Genomic DNA, 21,663 nt, shown 5'->3' on the forward strand with positions numbered 1-21,663 from the left:
ATTTCCCTTTCTGGCACTTTTTCATCCTAGGAAGCACTAAATAAGGTCACACTGTGATGTACTGTTATTTATTTATTTACTTATTTGTGTGTGGGGGTACTGTGGTAAGGAGTGGAGGTCAGAGGACAACTTGTAGAAGAAGTTGGTTCGCTCTTGACCATGTGGGGACCATGAAACACCACACTCAGGTAGGCAGACTTGGCACCAAGCGTCTTTACCAGCTGAGGCTTGGAGCTGTGGTTCTTATGTTCTCCTAACTCTGGACCAACAGTTCCCAGGAAGCCCCAGAGACCACAGAGATTAGGAACTACTCTAGGTCACTCTTGGCTTGCTGTTATCGTGTGTAAATTTCCTCTCAAAACTGAACATAAACTTCCAAGATTAAAAAATAGAAACCTCAGACATTAATCTCAGTCCTAATCTTTTCTTGGCCTCTAATGCTAAGAAACTTTCTCTACTCCAATACTTGTATTCATTCCATTTCTAATTCTCTTAAGATATGAAGACATGCCAATTTTTGTGTATTTCTCTTCCCCGTCTTTACCAGACACTGGGCCTGGTCTCTACACAATGTCTCTTTAATTCTCAGACCTCTGGGGAAGCTATCTAGACACCTTTAACAGTAGAGATATTTAAGGCACATTTTACTCACACCTGACCTAGCAGCTATAGTACTTTCAATCCCTGGAATCCAAAATTCCTGGGAAACATCTTGAGACTAGGGTGAGGCCCAGGGCCTCATAGCCTCTAAGATGGATGGAAGTGGGGCCCAAAAGCCAGGCAGGGACTGAATCTCACAGAGGAATGCCTAGCACATGGAACTGGCTTAGAGTTAGAGAGGAACTAACCTTCTAGTTGGTGATGTAGTTTCTTTATGAGTTTTAAATGTTAGGCAGAGAGAATATAAATACTTGAAGGAAGCAAAAGCCCCAACTTCTGGACCTCTTCCTGGAATGGTCTTACCTTAGACTGTCATAAAGTTCCCTCCCAAATATCATTTGAATCTTTAATTCAGGTGTTTCCTCATAAGAACTTCCTGACAATTGGAACACCCCAAGCCCAACCCCGGGGGTTCTTTTTTTTTTTTTTTTTTCAATCTACCTCATTTCCAGAGCTAGAAGTCCATGTGTGCCAGGGATAATGATGGTAACACATGTCTCTACTCCCAGCACTTGGGAGGCAGAGGCAGGAGGATCTGTGTGAGTTCAAGGCCAGCCTGGACCACTACATAATGAATTCCAGAACAGCCAGAGCTAAATAAACCCTATTTCAAAAACACAAAACCAAACTCAGCCCATGTGCCAGCAGCACAAGCCCACTCAGAGCACCTGCCTCTTACCGACTTAAAATTATGCTTCCAACAACTGAGACCCTAAAATGCTGCCTTTACAGCCTCAGGATGCACAGGCACACAGCCTGCACTCACTGACCCTTTCCCAAGGTCTTTTTTTTTTTTTTTTCTGAAGAGCCAAGGCTGCTTGTAGGAAGGGTGTATGAAGCTCACATATGCAAAGGCGGCTGTTACAATTGTACCCACAAGGCTGATACAATTGAACACAGTGGAGTTCAAACAGGAGTGTAAAGAGGAAGGCTAGGAACCAGTTACCCTCAAAGCCAACAGTTTCCACTGGACATCTCGGGAGATTTCAAGAACTCCGGAAAAAGAAATTGGCTTCCAGATTATTTTGAAGGTATATATGTCTAGGTAAAAGCGTAGGAATTTTATATATAACAATTTGGTTGTTTTGTGTTTTGAGACACTGTGAAGCCAAAGCTTGTTTGGTACCCATAGTGTTCCACCTCAGCCTAAACAGTAGCTAGGATTATCAACACGCCCACCGCACTCAGCGGTTTGTCCTTTTTGAGTATACAAACCTACACGTGGTCTTCAGTGGTATTATTGACTCAGTTCCTGCAAATATTGACTTGTACCTGTCCCTGAGCACTGTCAGGAAGAGCACCTCTTTCGTCACTCTATTGCAACCGTATCTCCAGGATCATAGGATTTGTCACCGGTCTACCTACATTTACTTGTGGATCATATCTTTATCCCCAGTGTAAATTCCACACCCCTCAGTCTTTTAGCACCTTTTTCTTAGTGTCTGGTGCATGACTGGCACCAAGATATCACTCAGTTTCTGCCGAAAAAAAAAAAAAAGTAATTAAATCTCAAGGGCTCACAGGGAGGGGCTAACCCAGAAATTAATCCGTGTGACAGTCCCCTGGGGACCACCTACTCACTTCAAGATATCTCGCAAGACACCCGAAGTACCAAAGGTGACCACGGAAAAAAAATCCACTATCACCTTCATAGTTGTGACTGAACACCAGACTAGTTAATTGGCTTACTTGAGAGAACACAGGAGTATGGGACTGAGTAGGCTTAAGGGCAATGCAGCATCTGGGCTGTGGGAGCCCCAACCGAAGGAATCAACAACCTCGAGGGTGGAAGGGTGTGACTGCTAAAGACACCTAGATTCAATGGCAACGAGGGACGCCGAATGTGGGAAGGGGGCGTCTTGTCCGTGTCTGTCGGAAGCCCTCAAGAAACAACTGCCATAGACTGATGGCCTCCCGAGGCGTGCATGCTTCGGGCTCCTGTGGGCTTTGACAATCACAGTCTCCTACCTCGTGGCTCTCTGCTCCCACCTATTTCGAATTCCCACTGTCAAAACTGCGGGAAGGAGCCCCTGGAACTTTGCAGGAACCAGATAAATCAGTTATGACCATTCCAACCGACTCCGCTTCCGTCGGATACGGGGGCCGAGAGCGTCCAAATGCCGCCCCAGCCCCTGCAGCGACTCCGAGGTGCGGCCTGAGGCCCCGGGGGACACCCGTTTCCGGTGTCGCCGGACTCAGCTGCGAGGTCTGCCTCGCCGGCGGCGGGAAACGGCGAGGGCCGCCGACCTGTACCGGGACCGCGTCGCTCGCGGCAGCTCCCGCGCCGCCTCTCAGCAGCTCGCGGCCTGCAGGGGGCGGTCCCGGGAGGCGGGGCCGGCTCGGGGGCGGAGCCTCGTAGCTCCTCCTCGCGGGCGGAGGCCAGAGGTGCGCGGCGGCCTCCGGATACCAGCTAGTCACTAAACTGGAGTGAGGTGGACGTTCCAGCCGCCTAGGATGAGGAGGTGCGGCCGCCGCTCGGGGCCGCCGTCTCTGCTGCTGCTGCTGCTCCCGCCGCTGCTGCTCGCGGTGCCCGGCGCTGGCGCGGCCCGGCTCTCGGTGCTCTATTCGTCCTCGGACCCGCTGACTCTGCTGGATGCCGACACCGTGCGCCCGGCTGTGCTCGGCTCCAGCAGCGCCTGGGCGGTGGAGTTCTTCGCCTCCTGGTGCGGGCACTGCATCGCCTTCGCTCCGACGTGGAAGGAGCTCGCCAACGACGTGAAGGGTGAGAAGTGGAGGCCTACCACGGCCCACCGGCAGGTTCGGCCAGCCGACCCGCTAGCCTGGCCCCTCCCCTCGCGACTTCTTGGGCCCATCGCAGCCCCCTTCCCTCCCCCGATTCATAGCCTTAAAGTTCTCTCCGGCCGGCATCCACCAGTCCTCTGCGCCCGGGTTCTTCCTGGGTCAATTCTTTGTCTCTCTTCTGAGAGAGGGTTTCCTTGTTCCCCGTCTCTTCTCTGGGCCTTTCAACAGTCCAGCCGTGTGGCAGACCCCTTCCTCATCCAGCTATCCCTTTTCACCAACTTCCCCAGCTGTTGAGGTGGAACAGCGCTGGGAAGAGAGTTGACAATCATTCTACCGCCCCCACCGCCTTTCTCCTCCCCCATGGCTAGTAACGTAGCTGATACACACATCTCCTTTCTCATCCTTATCTTTGAGGGGGATGCCTTCATCCGGTAGCTTTCCTGCTTGCCCATTTCCAATCCAGGCCTCGCTAGAGGAACTACCTCTAGTTTCTTAGGTTCCTTTTTCTCTTCCCCTTGAGTCTGGGCTCTCTTAGAGTTTAGCCATGAGACCAAACTAAATGTAGGCCTGTGATGTGTGGCTGGCCCTTGCTCTGTGCTCCAGTCACTGGCCTGGACATTAAGACCAGGTTTCCTTGATTCTAAAATGCCAATTATGGGACCCACTGTTCATTTAATTATAGCCTAAGGGATAGCAGGATAAGAAAACCACAAAATGTGTTTTTTAAAGAAATTTAAAAGGTGTGCTGTATTGTTGGAATGTTAAAATATTTTAAAGCTTAAGACTTAGAGATGAGGGGACATGGTATTAATGGTAATTATTATATACCGAGTGCTTAAATGATAGGTACTGTACTGCGGACTGGACAGAATTCCCTCTCTGCAGCCTAAAGATCCCTGCTATAGCACACATCGCCCTAACCCAAGATATCAGTGTCTGCGGAGGAGGGGCCCGGCAGGAGTGGCATAGTGACTGGGACTGGCCTCTGACTTTTTCCCTTCTCTGTCAAGTGGTCCCCGGTTTTTGGTGCCAGGCAAGGCACCAGCAGAGAGCTCTTAACCTGAAGTAATTATCTGATGAGAACAGTAAGCACCTTAGGGAATAGGTGTTTCTGGAGACAGGAAAACTAGAACTGCAGTTCTCCTTCTGTGAAGTTGATGGTTGGATGTAAATAGTGCTTCTGTCCATGTTCATTCTCAGACTTCGCCTCAGACTTGGTCACATGGAATTGTATTTTTTTTAATATTTTTTTTTCGAGACAGGGTTTTTCATGTAGCCTTGGCTGTCCAGGAACTTGGTCTGTAGACCCACCTGCCTCTGCCTCCTGAATGCTGGCATTAACGGTGTGTATCACCACTGCCTGGCCCCAACATAATTTTTAACAGCACTTAGAAGTGCTTTTTTTTTTTCTGTCTCCAATTTATACTTGCCCACATGCCTCTCTGGTCCCATCATCCATATGAGCAGTCCTTAACACTATTTTAATGACCTCAACACATGTGGTCAGGGCAGGAGAAAGAATGTGGGCTCTGGAATTGAAACCCTGAGGGGAAGTTATATCGGGACAATGTGGGTCCAAACGTCATAAAAATCCCCAAGCAGTTTCTAAGTTGAGACTCTTAAGAGGTCTCTAGTGGCAATGTATGGACTCATTGTAGAAGATTCTTGTACTTTAAGTGTGCTAAAGGGAGAGATTAGCTTCCAGCTGAGTCATGTGTTTGGCCTCTTGCAACCCAGAGTTTTTCTATGAGTGGCATATCCAGGTGCTGACACCGCCTCTTTCTACAGAGGGCTACCATTTCCAAAAAGGGTCTCCCATGGAGTGGTGGTCCTTCTCTGAAACGAAAACCAAAGGCAAATCTTAACTTCTGGAGAGGGAAATGGAGACATCAAAGTGTATGGAGATAAACCAGGGGGAAATGGGAGGTGGGGGCTTCAGTGGGAACTGGGGTCTCTTTTTGGCCATGGGGGTGAGTCATTCCTTTAGCGAGATTGTTTAGTGGAGAGCAGAATCTGGAGTTAGCCTGTAATAGTGAGGTGTATTTAGCCCTAACCTAAAGGTCAGTTTCCTGCTGAGAACTTCTGTATTCTGAGATTCTGAGATGGTTGTGGGCTGGCAGATGGCTGCTCTCAAACCACTCTTGGGTCATGTCATAGTAGTGAACTGGCCTGTGCTGCTACAAGTGTATGGACAGGAACAGAGAGAGTGTATGAAGACCATGGGGATTGGGAAGACATTTGTTAAGCCTGGCCAGCTGGCTTTAGGCATTTAATCTGACTGGATAGGGCTCATTTCTTAGAGGGCTGGATGGTAGGTTCTCCAGGAAGTTGCTGCCCTGGGGCAGGACACTTATTTCTGGGAATCTATTTCTATTCCAGAGAAGCTCCTGTTGTCTCACCATATGTTTGAGAAATTGATTGGGTCCAACTGAGACCTTCATTACTATTCACTGGCTAATCATTCAGCAAATATTTGTTGAGTCACAAAACATTGATTGCATAGTAGGGAAATGGGCAACAGTATGAAGCTGTGTTTGAAAAAGACAGGAGTGGTTCACCTATTCCTTATGGTAGGAATTCGAGTAAAGGGACAATCACAGAAGGATAAGCTAGTTGCCAAGACCTTTGTTTAGGAAGTTGTTACACACTTCTCTTATTCCAGCTCTTTCTTTGCTAATGACTTTTCATCTTCATCTGAGAAAATGGATGGTGAAATTCCTCCTCTCCATACCCTCCATTTATTTTGTCTCTTGATTTTGAAGGTTCAAGTTCAAGATGGGGTGGCCCGTTGTCTTGAGCCTTTGGCAAGGGTAATAATACATTATGGCATGAGTGCATATCAGAGTGAGTGTCACATTTTGAGCCACGAAGCAGAGAGAGCAAAACCATGTCCTTAAAAAAAAAAAAATCAACAGAAAAGTATGATTATAAAAATTCTGGTGGAAGTTTTTCCTCTTTCTTAAATATTTGGTGTTTTAAAAAAAATTATGTGTGTGAATGCTTTGCTTACATGTATATCTGTGTACCACGTGTTTGACTGGTATCTGTAGAGGCCAAAGGGGACATTGAGTTTTCTGGTACGTAGTTGTAAGGTGCTATATGCATGCTGGGATCTGAATCCAGGTCCTCTGCAAGAACCTGGTGAAGTTCTGAAGCAATTTCTGACTCCATGCCATAGACGGGACACATGGTGGTAGAAAGAAGTAGGGTTACCCATGTAGGAACGTAGCTCGTACAGATTGTAAGACACGCACGTATGAACTTGAGTGAGCGTTGTTGGCTTGGCCTTTCTTTCCTTCTGAGGGCAATGATGACTTCTTGTACTTGCGTCCCTATGATGTCTACCACAGAGTATGGGATAGGATGGGAACACACTCCTGACAGCCAATGGCCAAAGCCTCACAGGATTCCAAATGATGGTATGAACAAGAAAATGTTCAGCCAGTGCTGTGGCTCCTCTTGACTCAGGGATTGTCCACCTTGTGTCAGCAGTAGAGGAGGCATTTTGCCTATCTCATGACCTCACTGCCTTCAACAGGGAGCAAGAAACAGACGCGGTGGTGATGGTGTAGCACTGAGCAGCAGGCCTGATGAAGGGATCTGTGGTTAGATGGGGCAGTCAGGAGCTAACACCCAGCAAGCATCTAGTTACCAGGTCTTACTGGCTCCTGGTGGTTTGGCTAAGTTTTATATTCCTGTCTTAAAGGATCAGGTTGGCTTAACATTCAGAGATAGCATGGCCATTTTTCTTGACAAGAGCTGTTTGCCATCCAGAACCTGAACAGTTTTTTTGGAGCTGCAACAGGCAGTAGAGACCATCCATACTGGCCTCCTAACCCATGAGGATCTGAGTCCCAGAGAGGAGGCACATGGCTTATCCATGTGCTAGCCAGGTTATCATGAGTCATTCTTCTGCCTCTGGGTTCAGTGCTCTTCCTGAACCAAGGAGTTGGGTAGGTGATCCTACCCTGAACTCCAGAAGACATAGCAGAATTCGCACCAGAGGGTTCCTTCTCACCCATCATTCCAACATACCTCTCTTGGCCTCTTTTACCATCCTTCCCTTCCACTGTCCGGTTCCTATTTACTGTGTTGCTAGTAGGGACATTATTCTGCCCAAGTCTAATTGTAGTGAGAAATGTTTCTCCACTAGAGCAAATTGGGTGGAGTAAGAAACCAAACACCAGAGAGCCCCCTCATTGATGACAGAGCATTTATGCTGTGCTGGACCAGTTCGACACTCAGATAAAGAAAATTTAGTTTAAGTGTCTTTTTTGCTTTGTTCTGTTTTTTGTCTTTGTTTTGTTTTTTTCAATACAGAGTTTCTCTTTGTAGCCCTGACTGTCTTGAAACTCACTAGGCTGGCCTTGAACTCAGAGATCCACCTGCTTCTGCTGGGCTTAAAGGCATGCTCCACCACCACCCTTCTAGTTTAAATATCTTAACTGGCTTTTATTTGTGATTCTGGAATCCTGTAATGTCTCAGTCTATAAAACAGAGTATTCTGATGGGTTGAGTTGGGGGTGTGACTTTCCAGAGGAAAGGGCTGAGGACAGGAGGACACTTAAACGAACAACAGAAAATTAGTCATTACGTAGTTATCTTCTTTGTAAGCTGTAGAGCAGTGGTTCTCAACCTTCTTAATGCTAGGATTCTTTAATGCGGTTCCTCATGTTGTGGTGACCCCCAAAAATAAAATTATTTTGGGGCTACTTTATAATTAATTTTGCTTCTGGTCTGAATTGTGATGTAAATATCTGATAGGAAAAATATCTGATATTCAATCGTCAAAGGGATCTTGACCTGTCTCTTTTGTGAATTTGGCTGTTATCTCTCCTGATCTCTTGGGAGGTCAGATAATTTGGTAACTTAGTGGAATAGAACTTCATTGGTTTATTCTATTACATTCTATCTATTGCTCCTGGTGCATTTGCTCAGTTCAAACCAGTGGCCTCCTGGAAATTATAATTGATGCACTAGAATCACGAATAGCCAGGTCTGCGTTGTACCATGCATACCATCACTGTATGTGTCATGATGGATCTTTAGGGTGCTGACATTGAGACACCTGAAAAACACCCCGTGGTCAGGACTTAACTGGTATCTAACTGGCCCCAGCTTTCACCTCCACCACCCCCTGAGATTGTAGCAGGTCAGAAGAGGTACCGGTTTCATTTCACAGATTACAGGTAACCAAGTATAAAGAAAGCAAGGCAAGCTGGGTTGGTGATGCATACCTTCAAACCCAGCACTTGGGGAGCAGAGGCACATGGATCTGTATGAGTTAGAGGCCATCCGAGGCTACAGAGTGAGTCCCTCTCTGGGTGGTGGTGGGGGGAGGGCAGCAAAAGGAAGCTCAAGTATTATCTCTCTTCTTGTCCTCCACCACTGACCTGAATTCTTGTCCTCCCTGTGTCCCTATTAGAAATCCAATATTGAAGCTGTTTTTCTGCTCTGATTCCAGGGATTAGCTCCAAGGCTGGAATTCTGGGTTGAGATCTTAGATTTACCGTTAATTAGTTTACCATGCCTTGGGCCTGGTTATCTGATCTGTTTTATAGTTAAAAAAAGCAGATTTGGAGATAAATGCCTTAGTACTTCCTCATCGGGTTGTTTAGAGCACTAAACTAGATAAATTGAGCACACAATAAACTCACTACATGTGCTGATAGCATAGTCCTTTAAGTAAGCCTGAAGCCCAGGTTTCTGTCAGTTATAGAGAATATTTAACTGGCAGGCACAACGATTTCTGCCATTTTCTCTAAGAGAAGACTATAATTGGTAATGCCCTGACCCTCATCTAGTGGGGAGAGGAATGAGTGAATTTGTCAAGTCTCATAGGCCTCTCACACTGGGAGGCTTCTGAGTCCGTATCTTTATTTGCAGATAAGGGGGTGTGGCAGACACATCAAATGGTGGCAGTGAAGTGTGATGATACAGAATGTCCTGTTCTTTCCTCTCCCTCTGTGGAGTCTAATGGTATTTCTTGAGAGTGGCTGGGCCCTCCCTGTAAATCTCTCCAAAACAAAGGTCTGCCCTAGAGGCAGAACAAGAGGTACTAGGCTCAGAGTCTGCCAAACTGCCCTAGGAGCCGACCTATATATCTCACTAGCTCTGGTTTTCCTTTGGTAGGGGCACAGAAGGACTTATATGCTCTTGCCTATGATCCCTTTTGAAACTCTGGGCTTGGGTAAGGGTGACCATTGGTACACTCTTCTGTGAGTGACATTGCTCTTTCTTTAAAGTAGTGGTTCTCAACCTGTGGCCATGACTCCTTTGGAAGTCAAATAAACCTTTTGCCTAAAACTGTCAGAAAACAAAAGTATTTATATTACAATTCATAACAGTAGCACAATTACAGTTATGAAGTAGCATTAAAAATAATTTTGTGGCTTGGGGAGTGTCACCACAACATGAGGAACTGTATTAAAGGCTCACAGTATTAGGAAGGTTGATAACCACTGCTTTAAGGGATGAATGAATAATGAATGAACTTAGGCATTATCACAGAAGACTGCTTTAACTTCACCAACTACCTATACTAAGGAAAAACTTTGAGGCTGGAAACAAAGAGAAAGTGTTCAGGTCCCGGGTCTGCGTTGACTGCCTACTGTGTGCTAGATAAGGATTATTGGGCAGCAGGGGGTCCAAAATTCCAAAAGACAGTAAGAGATGAGCACACCAGTCATTGTGTAGCTCCTGGAACTCCGGGCACATGAAGCAGCTCCTCCTGGGAGAAAGTAGTATCCAGCTAAGCTGGAGCTGACAAAGGGAGTTCACAGGGAAAGTGAAAAGGGCTGGCGGCAGAGAGGCCCTTGCTTTTGGGGAGCACCTGGAGATATGTGAGAACCATGCTTTCAGGGAAACAAGAAACTTTTGGCTCTGCTTTGGAGTAATGCTAAGAGGAAGTAGGTATGTGGACCGAGGTCAGATCTTCTGAAGATGCTCAGAACTACTGAGGAGTATTGAGTAGAGGGCAGCACAGTTATAACCACAGGCAGAAAAGACTAGCTGGTAGCTGAGAGGCTAGGGAAGCAGAAGCACATTAGAACCTACATTAGAAGAAGTCTCCCAAGAGACCTTCTGTGGGAGATGCTGTACCAGCTCAGTGGGCATGGAGGCTAGCTCAGAACGGAAGTAAAGAAACTAGATCAGGTGTCTAACACACTTAGGGTAGGCCAAGAAAATGATGGCTCCATAGGGCAAGACCCTCAGGAGGAAAGAATAGACAGGATTTGGAGTCAGTCCTTGTGGACAAGACTGTTGCTACCAAGGGGAGCCAGCAAATAGGGTGAGGCTTAAAAAGTCCATGCCTTGACCCAGAGGACTAATTTTTTTTTTAAGTGGCCCAAATTGTGGAGGTCTGTTCTATCTAATTTGACATTGGCCACAGCTTTCTTAAGTTTTATGTAACTTTGATGGTTCCTGGTGCCTCTGACCTGAGTCAGAGCTCAGGATAGTTGCTTAATATGAATTGATTTTCTGTCCATCTCTGGTCTGTGACATTACTTGCCCTGCCAATTACTTTATCAGAGAAAAGTCTCTTGGCCTGGGACCTGAAGAGGAAGCATGACCAATCTTCCTGACTGTTGCCCTAGGGCTTTCTTCCCTAAGGTTCCTGGATCTCCTGCTTTCTTCTGTTCCTAGGATTTGTGCCTGTTTCGGCTAGGTGACCAGTCTTCCTGACTGTTTCCCTAGGGCTTTCTTCCCTAAGGTTCCTGGATCTCCTGCTTTCTTCTGTTTCTAGGATTTGTGCCTGTTTTGGCTAGGTGCCCAAAAACCTTCCAGGTCGCTGGGGAATACAAGCCCCCAAGGCACATTCCCCTCTGGGAGCTTCTTGGGATCTCTTCAGGCACAAAGGCAATACTGAGGCTTTTCCTAGGGGCTACACTCCTCATTCATCTTTCTAGTTCTTCCAGCCCCTGCCACATCCCAGTAAGCACTAGAGAAATGCAAATGTCATCATGGGGCAACATGCCATGTTATTTAACTTCATCCTAAGTATAGGTCCTTTCTTGTGAGGCTCTGTGTAAATGAAGATTGAGGGAATAGCCTCAGAGGTCATTTTCTGGAGAAAGTCTGACCTTCTTCATGGGAGTTTGGGGGAGTAGTGGCTGTGGGGTTTTGGAGGGAAGAACAGAAGGTTCCAGCTTCTCTCACTTACTGGCGTTATCTTTGTCCTTTCAGACTGGAGACCAGCATTGAATCTTGCTGTCCTGGACTGTGCTGATGAGTCCAACAGCGATGTCTGCAGAGAATTCAACATCGCTGGCTTCCCAACAGTGAGGGTATGTGAAAAGGGGGAAACAGAGCTGGGGATGGTTCTGGCTGAGCATACAGACCATCTGCTCTGCACGTCCCTGGCACCTTCCTGGGCCACTGAGCTCTGAGGAGTCCTCTGAGGCTCCTGCGTGTGCATTTTTAAAGTCATAGCCTCTCGAATACTGTTCCTCATCTGATGAGACACCTGTTAGAGTCAGAGGCAGAAAAGAAAGGGGCTTTCTTGTTCTGAGAAAGTCTGTCTTTATGAAGGAGAGGGCGTGGGTAGATTTCCATATTGAGTTGTGAAATAGTTGTCAGCACTCACTCAGGCTAGTGAGTGCTGCTAGCTCTTAAGGTCCTTTTCCATTCTTCTCACTTCTGACCCCTCACCTCTTGGAGGTCTGATGCTACCCTACAGCCAGGATTCCAGCTCTGAGCCATCTAGGGGCAAGATCATCCTCTGGGGCCCTGTTGGGTCTTCAGAGACGTTGGATGCTTCATTCTCATCAAGCAGGAGCTCCAGAGTAACTTCAAGGGATTGCCTCACCCCTGTAGTCAAAATATGCAGTGCTTTCAGATGGCAGAGCTTCCGGGGACAGCAGTCACCAATTGAGGGTTCTCAAACCCCAGCTCTGGTAGAAGTGACGTGAGCTCTCTGATGACCCCTAGTCAGGGATCACTGGACACCAACAGTCTATTTAAAATAATTTATTTTTTTAAGATTTTATGTGCATTGATGTTTTGCCTGCCTGTATGTCTGTGTGAGAGTGTCAGATCCCCTAGAACTGGAGTTACAGACATTTGTGAGCTGCCATGTGAGTGCCTGGAATTGAACATGGGTCCTCTGGAAGAGCAGCCAGTGCTCTTAACTGATGAGCCATCTCTCCAGATCCTACAGCGATTTAATGACCGAACAGTTCCCGTGGTTCTCAAGAGCCCTTACACAGCCCAGAATAATACAGTTGCAGTAGTTAAGGTAAGGGCCCCCCCAGGGCTCAGCCTGGCTCACCAGAATGGCATCTAGATAAGCAGTTTCTCTGTAACCATTAGGAATATCAGGAGATGCCTTTGAAGACTGAAATGCCAAGTACTGTCCCTGGAACAAGATATCTCTGAACTCAGGAACCTCCAATTTCAGTCAGATCCACAAGCTCAAACTCAGCCTGATCACTCAGCAATTTCATCTCAAGGAGTGCCCATCTCTGACTCCACTGGACTCAGAGGCCCCCCATCCCAGAGTCATTGTTCCCTGAATGGCCACCGCTGAAGGCCAGGACCCAAGCCCATGCTCTCAGACCAGGTTGGTTTGGGGAACAGCTTGGCAGAACAGTGGCTACTGCCACATCATCTAGGAAGACTCTTATCAGTTACCCTTTCAAATAGAAAATCTCCCTGGCAAGGACACAGCTTGTCCACAGCCCCAAGATAAGTAAAAACGCCCTTCAGTGGGGCTGCCAGAGTGAGCAATACTACGTGGGAAGCTGTGGAGCACCAGTGGGGCAGCAGGAGCCCTCATCCATAGGTCCATAGTTTTCTCCCAGGGAGCCCAGAGGGAGGCCACTCAGGACATCCAGTTGGAGTTCTGTAGGGCTGTCACCTGGAGCTTTCTGTCCAGCCAGGGAGGGGCCTCCTGGGTGTGAGGAGGAAACTCGGGCAGTTGCAGGTCCAGAGGCTTTTCAGCACCTACCTAAGTCACGCAGTGCACGCAGCCTGGATGCCACAAGTGAGTAATCACCTTACCTGCCCAGCTGGCTGTGGGAGAGCGTGGGAGGGCCCTTACCTGGTCGCTGTGGCTTTCCCCTAATCCAGACAGGCAGCACCTGGCTGAGCCAGTTCTGTAGACAGCTGTCCATTTCCTAAGCTCTCGTCTGGTCTCCCTTGGCAAGGCTTTCCATGACCTCCCTGAGGAACCTGCTGCTTAGTTTCATCTGAGGAGACTCACTCAGTGCCATGTCCTCAGCCCTCTAAACTGTGGCCAAGAGGTTCAAGCTGTGGTAGGCCTCTGCTCTTAGAGTCTATAGAACTGTAAGCAGTGCCTTTGAAGTGATTTCTTACTGTGACCCACAATAAATATATATTTTGCGTTGTGATCTTAAATTTGGTTTGTGTTAACTATCACTAAAGCAAATGTTTAATGATGTTTTCTGTTACATTTAAAAAAAAATACTGGCTGTCATTTGCCAACTTGCCATTTACTTTTCAGCTTGTTACTAGGTTGTTTCTAGCATGTTTTAGAGAAATACCCACACATATTTCAGATCTCCGAAGTCTTCCTTGTGGAAGCCTGAAGTGCCTGTAGACCGCTTGGTTAGGCTCCCTAAAAAGCAGAACAGATTTGAAAAGCCAGCCAGCTGGCCAGCCCTGTTGTCTGACTGCTGCCCTCTAGAGACCAGAGCCTGTCTTTGCTCAAAGAGGCTGTGAGAGCCCCGGGTGAGGACCCATGTTTTGCTGGTGTGATGGGGATATACCCAGACTGGCCACTACACAGAATGACCCGTGTCACTGTCCTTTTTCTCTGCCTCCAGCCCCTTACCATGAGCACATGTTGAACTTCCACTAGCCCACCAGTTTAGAAAGTAACTTAGCCCTAACGGCCAGGATCTTGCTCCAGCAGGGCCCCTTTAGGCTGGAGCAGAATGCCACTGGAAGAAAATAAAAATGCAGGGAGGAAGGAGGTGACTGTGAAGTACGTTTTGGCTGAACAAAGCCTAGGCCAGAGCAGTGATGGCAGGTGATGGCAGCCTGTTTAATGAGAATTACGTGGGAAAGTACAGTAGAGTCTTCCCTGAGAAGATCACTGATGCAGACTCAAATTCATTGTTCCATTGCTCACTGTGTGTGACCTGGAAAGTCACTTAGTGCCCCAGCCACAGTTTTCCTGCCTGTAAAATGGATGACGCTATCTATTAATAAGATTGCCAAGAACGAAGAGAGGCCCTTTCTGTGAAAGAGCCCAGCCACAGGCATTTGGGGAGTAAATGTTCGTTTTCCTCTTGTCCCCTGGATCTGTTGGTAGTTTCTGTGTGGTATGTACATCCTAGGCATCCCCTGAAATAACAGCTATTGAGGGGCTGTCAGCTGGCTGCTTATGGTAGTGTTCCCCACTCGGGGAGAGCGGAGGACCACCTGGCATGGGACACAGCTGGGCATCTGCTTGGGAGGCAGGGAATGGTCTGTATGGAGTATGCTGGAGGAACTGGTCTCTTCCTGAGCTCTTTCCCTGCTCATCAAAGAGGACTTCCTGTGGAGGGCTCCAAGTGAGTTTGGCTAGGACAGAGGAGCACAGGCAGGGAGGGTGAGAGCTAGGGCCTCTTATGAGCAGAACTGTGTGGCGTGTTACACAGTTACACAGAGGTTCCTGTTCAGGGTGACTAAGGCAAGGAGAGGAGGAGCCCAGGAATGGCAGCTCCCTGAAAGCCAGGCAGAGTATGGAACACTTGTGGAGTACAGAGCCTGGCTGTTACTCTGTAGGCTCCTACTATAGCTATATCCCTATAGCTCCAGGGTGAGTTCTCAGGAGGACAGAGAATTTGAATGTCTCCCGCCTCTCTGGGAAAAAGATATGGGCGCCCATCTCCACTGCCACCCACTGTCTTCCAGTCATCTTCTTCGCTGATCTTTCATAGCACAGAAATTAAGTAACTAAGGCTGATTTTTCTGAGTTCATCATGAAATGCTTGGAGACCTGATTATGTTTCTGAAAGCTGGTTCGTGCACGTGGTTCCAGTCGTTCCTGGAACTTGTATTTTCTGTTCAGCTGTTTTGGTTCCTGGTGTCATATCTTGTGCTAACAGTTGTCCTGTTGTTGTGGAAAGACCAGAGGCTCACAGGAGCGGCGGCTCATGAGAGACAGAAGCTCCTTCCAGTGTTCTGTTCTAGGTCGAGGGATGAAAAGGAAGAAGTGAGCTAAAAAGATGGCTCAATGATTAAGAGCCTTGTTGTTCTGTCAGTTCTCAGCACCTTCGTGGTTGCATAAAACCACCCCGAACCCCAGGGGGTCCAAGGTCCTCTTCTGACCTCTTCAAGTACCAGGCACATACATGGTATACATACATACATGCAGGTAAAACACATACACATATAAAATCAATTAAAATCAATCAATCATGAATGAGCGAACTCTCTCAGGGAAAGGACTCACTCCCGGATGCTCTGTTGCTCTTTCTCAGAGTAATTGACCTCAGATAGGCACGCACATCCATGGCTGACTCAACAAGGATACATTTTCCTAAGAGGATGAAAATATGCCCCGACTAGATTTTCACTTGAGCCTTCAAGATGCTGGATTGGACAGAGGTCTGCTAAGCAGCTGAGTGTGCTAAACACCATACCAGGCATAACGGAGCTAGCAGCAACGTGTAAGATGTTAGTATTACCCATGTCAGGCAGGTGGCTGGGTGTCTCAGTTACTGTTCTTTTGCTATGACGAGGCACCATGACCAAGGCAACTTATAAGAGAGAGCATTTAATTGTGTGCTTGCTTATGGTTTCAGAGGGTTAATTCATTATCATCATGGTGGGGAGCATAGCAGCATGTAGGTATGCTGGAAAAAGGTTTTGAGAGCTACATCCTGATCTGCAGGCAGAAAGAGAAAGAAAGACAGATAGACAGACAGACAGACAGACAGACACTGGCCTGGCTTGGGCTTTTGAAACTTCAAAGTCCATTACCAGTGACACACTTTCTCCAAAAAGGCCACTCCTACTCCAACAAAGCCACACTTGCTAATCCTTCTCAGATAGTGCCACTCCCTGGTAACTAAGCAGTCAACCATATGAGTCTCTGGTGGCCATTCTTGTTCAAACCGCCACGATGGGCTACTAGATGGAAAGTTCAGGTTGAAGTTCAGTGTGGTTGGAGTGTATGGAATGGTGGAAGGCCAGTTTGGGTTCAGGTCTTGAGAGGAAGGCTTCGAACGTATTGAGTTTGGACCTTACTCATTGGCCATTCAGAGCTATGGCAATATGAAGAGGAATCCCATAATTATGCCTCAGAGAAAAACTGTAGTCAAAAGGAGGAAGACAGGTGAATATTGAGAGGACAGCATTTCTTTCTTTTTTTTTTTAAGTGTGTGTGTGTGTGTGTGTGTGTGTATACACGTATTTGGAGGTCAGAGAAACCTTCAGGAGTCACTTCCCTCCTTCTACCCTGTAGGTCTTAGGGACTGAACTCAGACAATCGAAGTTGGCAGCAATCTCCTTTTCCTGTTGAGCCACCTCCCCGGCTGAGGATTAACATTTCTGACTCATGAAGAGAAAGCAAACAGGGACTAATGTAATAGATTAGGAACTAAGTTTTCCCCTATTGGCCCTGGTCTAGACAGGGTGAGAGGCAGTCTGAAGGTGTCCCAAGGTAGAGTCACAGAACTCGCCAGATGACTGGATGGGGCCTGTAGCAAAGGGAAATGGTAGTCTGGAAAACAGGGAGGAGGACTGGTTTCTGGGTAAGATAAAACACAGGTGCAGAAGCAGGCTGAAGGAGGGTAACTCAGCCCTGGTGTGTGTGGAGGGCTCCTCAAGCCTCTGTGGAGTTTACTAAGAGGAACTACAGGTCTAGGACAGGTGAGTGCCTGAGACACAAGGCTCAGATAGTAAATCCACTGGGCAAAGTCTGTGACTTGGTAACAGAGGAACAGTAGGTTTGTTCTTGATTCATTCCTTCATTCATTCATTTGAAAGTATAAACCGAGCCCCTACCTCCTGACAGTGCCTCTAAGAGCACTTTAAACATGAAAAACTAGGAGCGCCAGGCGGGAATGACAGTGGCACAGGAGAGCAGCCAAGGGTGACGTTAGGACAAGGGCTAACAGTAGCCAAGAAGAGCTGGTCTGTCCTGCACACCAGGAGAGTGGCAACATGAAAAGAAGAGCTAGTTTCAAGAAAACATGTACAAAAAAAAAGGTAGGCAGGGCAGCAGACAGCTACTGCTGAGAACGCAAGAAGCACCCGGGAGACATCTTGGGACTGGCTGGAGAGAAAGCCACCACTCAGTTTTCCTGAAGGATGTTCCCTGAGTGGTGGGCTCAGAGGAGTGGGCAGGGATGTCTGGAAGCAGAAGAGACATTTGGCAGTGCAGGGAAATGGGAAATGCAGTGACTAACGAGAGAAGGAAGGCCTCTCTATCGCCCTGTACTTCCTCCCTTCTGTCCTTTTACATGAGGATGCTTAGGATCTCTTTATAGACAAAGTAAATAACCTGTGATTAATATAAAAAATAAAAATTATTTTTTAAAAAAGGATATCTTTATAGCCTAGGAAAGGGGCTGGTAGGAAAAGCATTTGATGAGAAAGATGTTAATTGGTAGGAGAAAATGTCCAGAGATCGTGAGGTAGGGTAGACACATTCTCAGAGAGCAATATTGTTCTGGAAGGTAGAGGGGAAGCTGATGCCAAGAAGGCTGAATAATGGCGCAGAACTTCTCTAGCCATGCAGTCTGTGGGAGCATCTTTTGAGTCACCCTTGTTTTCAGATCAGAGTTTCTGTGGTAGAATAGAGCGTTGAAACTTAGTTAGGGTGAGGGAGATGCCTTTTGTTGGGGGGATGACAGCTCCTTTTATGACAGGTACTTGCTCAGAGCTAGACAGCCTGGTGGCTGATTAAGGAAGGGTACCACGATCTGAAAGTAGCTGCTTTGGCTATGAGAAAGGCACACTGCTGAAGGTGAGTCCTTGATGTGGAAGGTCTAGAAGTAAGCTGAAGTCTGTCTTGTCTACACAAAAGTGAGTAGAGCTGCAAGACCACGTTGAGCAAACCACGCTGCAGAAGCCCATTTATTTTGTTCCTGAGAAGCAGTGTCTATCCATAAAGATTCTTATGTGCAATATAAATTTGATTTCATGTCATGATTCAGGAAATTGGTCATCATTTTACAAGTATTAGGATAATAAATTTACTAGGTGAAGATTTGTTCAGTAACTGTCAAGAACGTGGGTTCATGTGTGACATATGTAAATGGGTTGCTTTCATTTATGAATAAAGTATTGCACTCATACTTTGAATAAAGAATGGAGTAGAGATGAGGAGAAAAGACAGTGAGATCATAGGTCACAGGTAGGAGATGGCTGGTCCCTATAGTCTGTTCCTCGGGTGATTTTTTTTCCCTTCCTGCCTACACATGAATGAAACGTGTTTCCTGGTACTAAAAGGGTATGTTTATAGGAGGGCATGATGGCGGTGGAACTGGTATTTATTGAGTCAATTATTCTATGTACTGGTTACTGTGCCTCAATTAACTTAGATTTTTGGTTCTTGGATCTTATAGCAATTCTAGGCTGGTGGTGTCATTCTCATTTTATAGATCAGAATACTAAGGTTTAGAGAAGCAGAAGCGTTTTCCAAGGTCACACAACAAGAACATATCAAAGCCAGGTCTTGAACCAGTCCCGCCAGACCCTATGGCCTGCACCTTGCCTGGGATCAGGCTGCAGCCCTGTTGTTGGAGATAGAGAACCAAACTAGCAAAATGTGGTCCCTAGGTTTGAGACCTCATGAAGAAGCCCTCGGGCTCTTCTGCAGACAGCTAGGGATCTTCCAGGACAACCCACGTCTTTCTCTCGAGATAGGAGAACATAGGCAAGAGCCCTGCAGCTACCTTGCCCTTAGGCAGAAGCCCAGGTTGTAGTTGCTCTCCAGTGTTCTCTTTCCTCTCACCCAGTGACACACTAGGCCTGAGGTGTCACACATATCAGGAAAAGAGTGTAACATGATGTCAAAAGGACCTGTGTGACACAGTCTTGTTTTCCTGGGGCTCAGGTCCACTGCTCAGTAGGACCTGTCCTGGATCCTTGACCCTCCGCCGAGGGCCATGATGGGCTGGGAGTTCTCGCTGAGGAGACACTAGCCTCAAAGCCCCCTTTCCAGGAAAAGGAGCAAGGAAGGGCAGACTGACAAATGGGAAAGCTAAACTTGCCAAGGCACTTTCTTTTCCAGATGGTCTGAATAAAGGCCATCGGTGACTTCACTGTTCACTAAACAGCTTCCAATGACTCTGTGCAGACGCCAGCACTATGTGGAGTTGCTCTCTAGTAAAGTTTCTGAGCGGCTGCCTCCAGGTCCTAAGAGTGCTTTAGTGTAAGAGGAGGGGAATTCAGTGTAAGGACACTAGAGAAGAGTCCCAGAACAAAGCCTCCCTGATTGAATCCACAGGTAAAGAACATGAGGCTCAAAAAAAGATTAGCCTGTCACCCAGTTAGTGAACAGCTATAAATGCAGGCCCCCCTGACACCGCCACTGACTCCTGTCTCTTTGTTTTCAGTTTTTTAAGGCCTTTTCCAAGAACGGTTCTGGAACAGCATTACCAGGTGCGTGCTTTGACTCCAGCTGTTGTGTTGGCATTGTCAGTGTCTTCTCCAGCTCTTCTGCATCTACCTGGGTTCCTCCAGGGTGAAGGAAGCTCCCTTCACATCGATGAATGAGTCCTCAAGTGAAGTCTGTGTTTTCCCATAAGTGTCTTCTCAGTCAGTCTGGGAGATATCTTAGGAAAGCCCATTTGGGCAGCTCTTCAAGTGTGACCTATCAAAGTTCTGGGCTTGAAGGTGGGGCACCAGCTCCCAGAATGTCAAAGTTGGGTTGGTTTCAAAGAACAAGCCTGCAGCCAGTTCTGAGGGACTTTTCTGCCCTCAGAAAAGTCCGTTTTCTGAGTTTTTCAGTTTCTCAGAAAAGGACAGTTTTCTGCCCTCAGTTCTGACACCTTTCTGCCCTCTGAACCCTTGACCCTTGGCTGAGTGCCATGATGGACTGAGCATTCTCACTGAGGAATTCTCAGTGAGACACTAGCCTCAAAGCTAAGGGCAGATTGGCCATGGGAAAGCTAACATTTGCCAAGGAGTCACTTCCTTTTTCAGATTGTCTACACGAAGACCATCAGTTGACTTTTCAGTGTTCATGAAACAGCTTCCCATAACTATGTGCAGGGATGGGTCTCCTTGCTTTTCTTTAAGCAGCAAGCGCCCTCGCCCCACCCCCTTCTCAGAGAGAGACTGGCCCGTGCTTTTTCTTGGAATTGGTTTGGGGACCCTTGTTTGGGAGTGAAGGTGGCAAGGGTGCTAGAGTCTGTCCTGTCCTGACGCCTCTTTCTGTTTCATTTATAGCGGCTGGTGCTAACGTGCAGACGCTGCGTAGGCGGCTCATTGATGCTCTGGAGTCCCACCGTGACACGTGGCCCCTAGCCTGTCCACCCCTGGAGCCTGCCAAGTATTTTGGGTTGGGGTTGGCTTAGTGTAACAGGGGACCCAAGCATGGAGAAGGTGTTGGGAACCACGGGGCAGAGAACCCACCTTGATTCTTCCTATGGGGTAGATAGCTCCGTGGGCTAGACATACTTTAGAGTAGCTGGGAGTGATTTCTTTTTGCTTCAGGTGTTGAGGAGCCCTGTTCATTAGGGGCTGGCTGAGGGTCAAAGGACCTGACCTGCTGGATGGAAGAAAAAGTGTGTGAGGGGAGTTCTACAGATAGCTTGCTGCTGCTTCTTCTGTCTGGTCCTCAGGACTGTTTGTGGTGTAGGAGGTTTTCTCTGGCCTAGACCAGGGAAGACCACTGACAAATGAGAGGACAGAGGAGATCAGAATCCATTAGGAAGAAAAGGCTATGATGTTCAGAAGAGTAAAGGCCCTGTTTGTAAACTGAAAATGGTCAACTGGTGTGGAATCCAATCCACAATGACTCCTTTATCATCTTTCCCAATTCTTCATCTTCCTAGAGGGCCTCACAGAGACCCTGGGCCAAGCATATACTCCTAATGTAGGCTGGGGTTCTACAACCAGACTCTCTCTATGATAATTGTTATGTTCTTTACCCCCCTCCCCTGCTGTAACAAATGTCTGAAAAACAATTTGAAAGAAAGGTTTCAATCCAAACTTGGTAGGACCCATGATTTGGGGTATGAGATGATATAGAATATCATGGCAGCCAGAGCATGTGACAGAGGCTGCTCACCTTGTGGCAGCCAAAAAGCACACACACACACACACACACACACACACACACACACACACACACAC

General features: G+C 47.3%; 1 protein-coding gene across 2 annotated transcripts in view; it reads left to right on the top strand.

Moving 5' to 3' along the window:
- The first annotated feature begins 3,037 nt into the window (after positions 1-3,037).
- Positions 3,038-21,663, top strand: part of Qsox1 (quiescin sulfhydryl oxidase 1) — a 37,132-nt gene continuing 18,506 nt past the window's right edge. The window contains exons 1-4 of one of the 2 annotated variants that reach the window (XM_055624430.1): positions 3,038-3,382; positions 11,590-11,690; positions 19,920-19,965; positions 20,755-20,857. In XM_055624430.1, the coding sequence (XP_055480405.1) occupies positions 3,115-3,382; positions 11,590-11,690; positions 19,920-19,965; positions 20,755-20,857 (518 nt within the window). In that variant the 5' untranslated portion in view covers positions 3,038-3,114. The remainder of the gene's footprint in view (positions 3,383-11,589; positions 11,691-19,919; positions 19,966-20,754; positions 20,858-21,663) is intronic. The other variant, XM_055624431.1, reaches the window with a different exon arrangement.

This window comes from Psammomys obesus, unplaced genomic scaffold, assembly GCF_907164565.1.
Source record: "Psammomys obesus unplaced genomic scaffold, mPsaObe1.curated_primary_1811, whole genome shotgun sequence".
In the NCBI taxonomy this organism is placed as follows: Eukaryota; Metazoa; Chordata; class Mammalia; order Rodentia; family Muridae; genus Psammomys; species Psammomys obesus.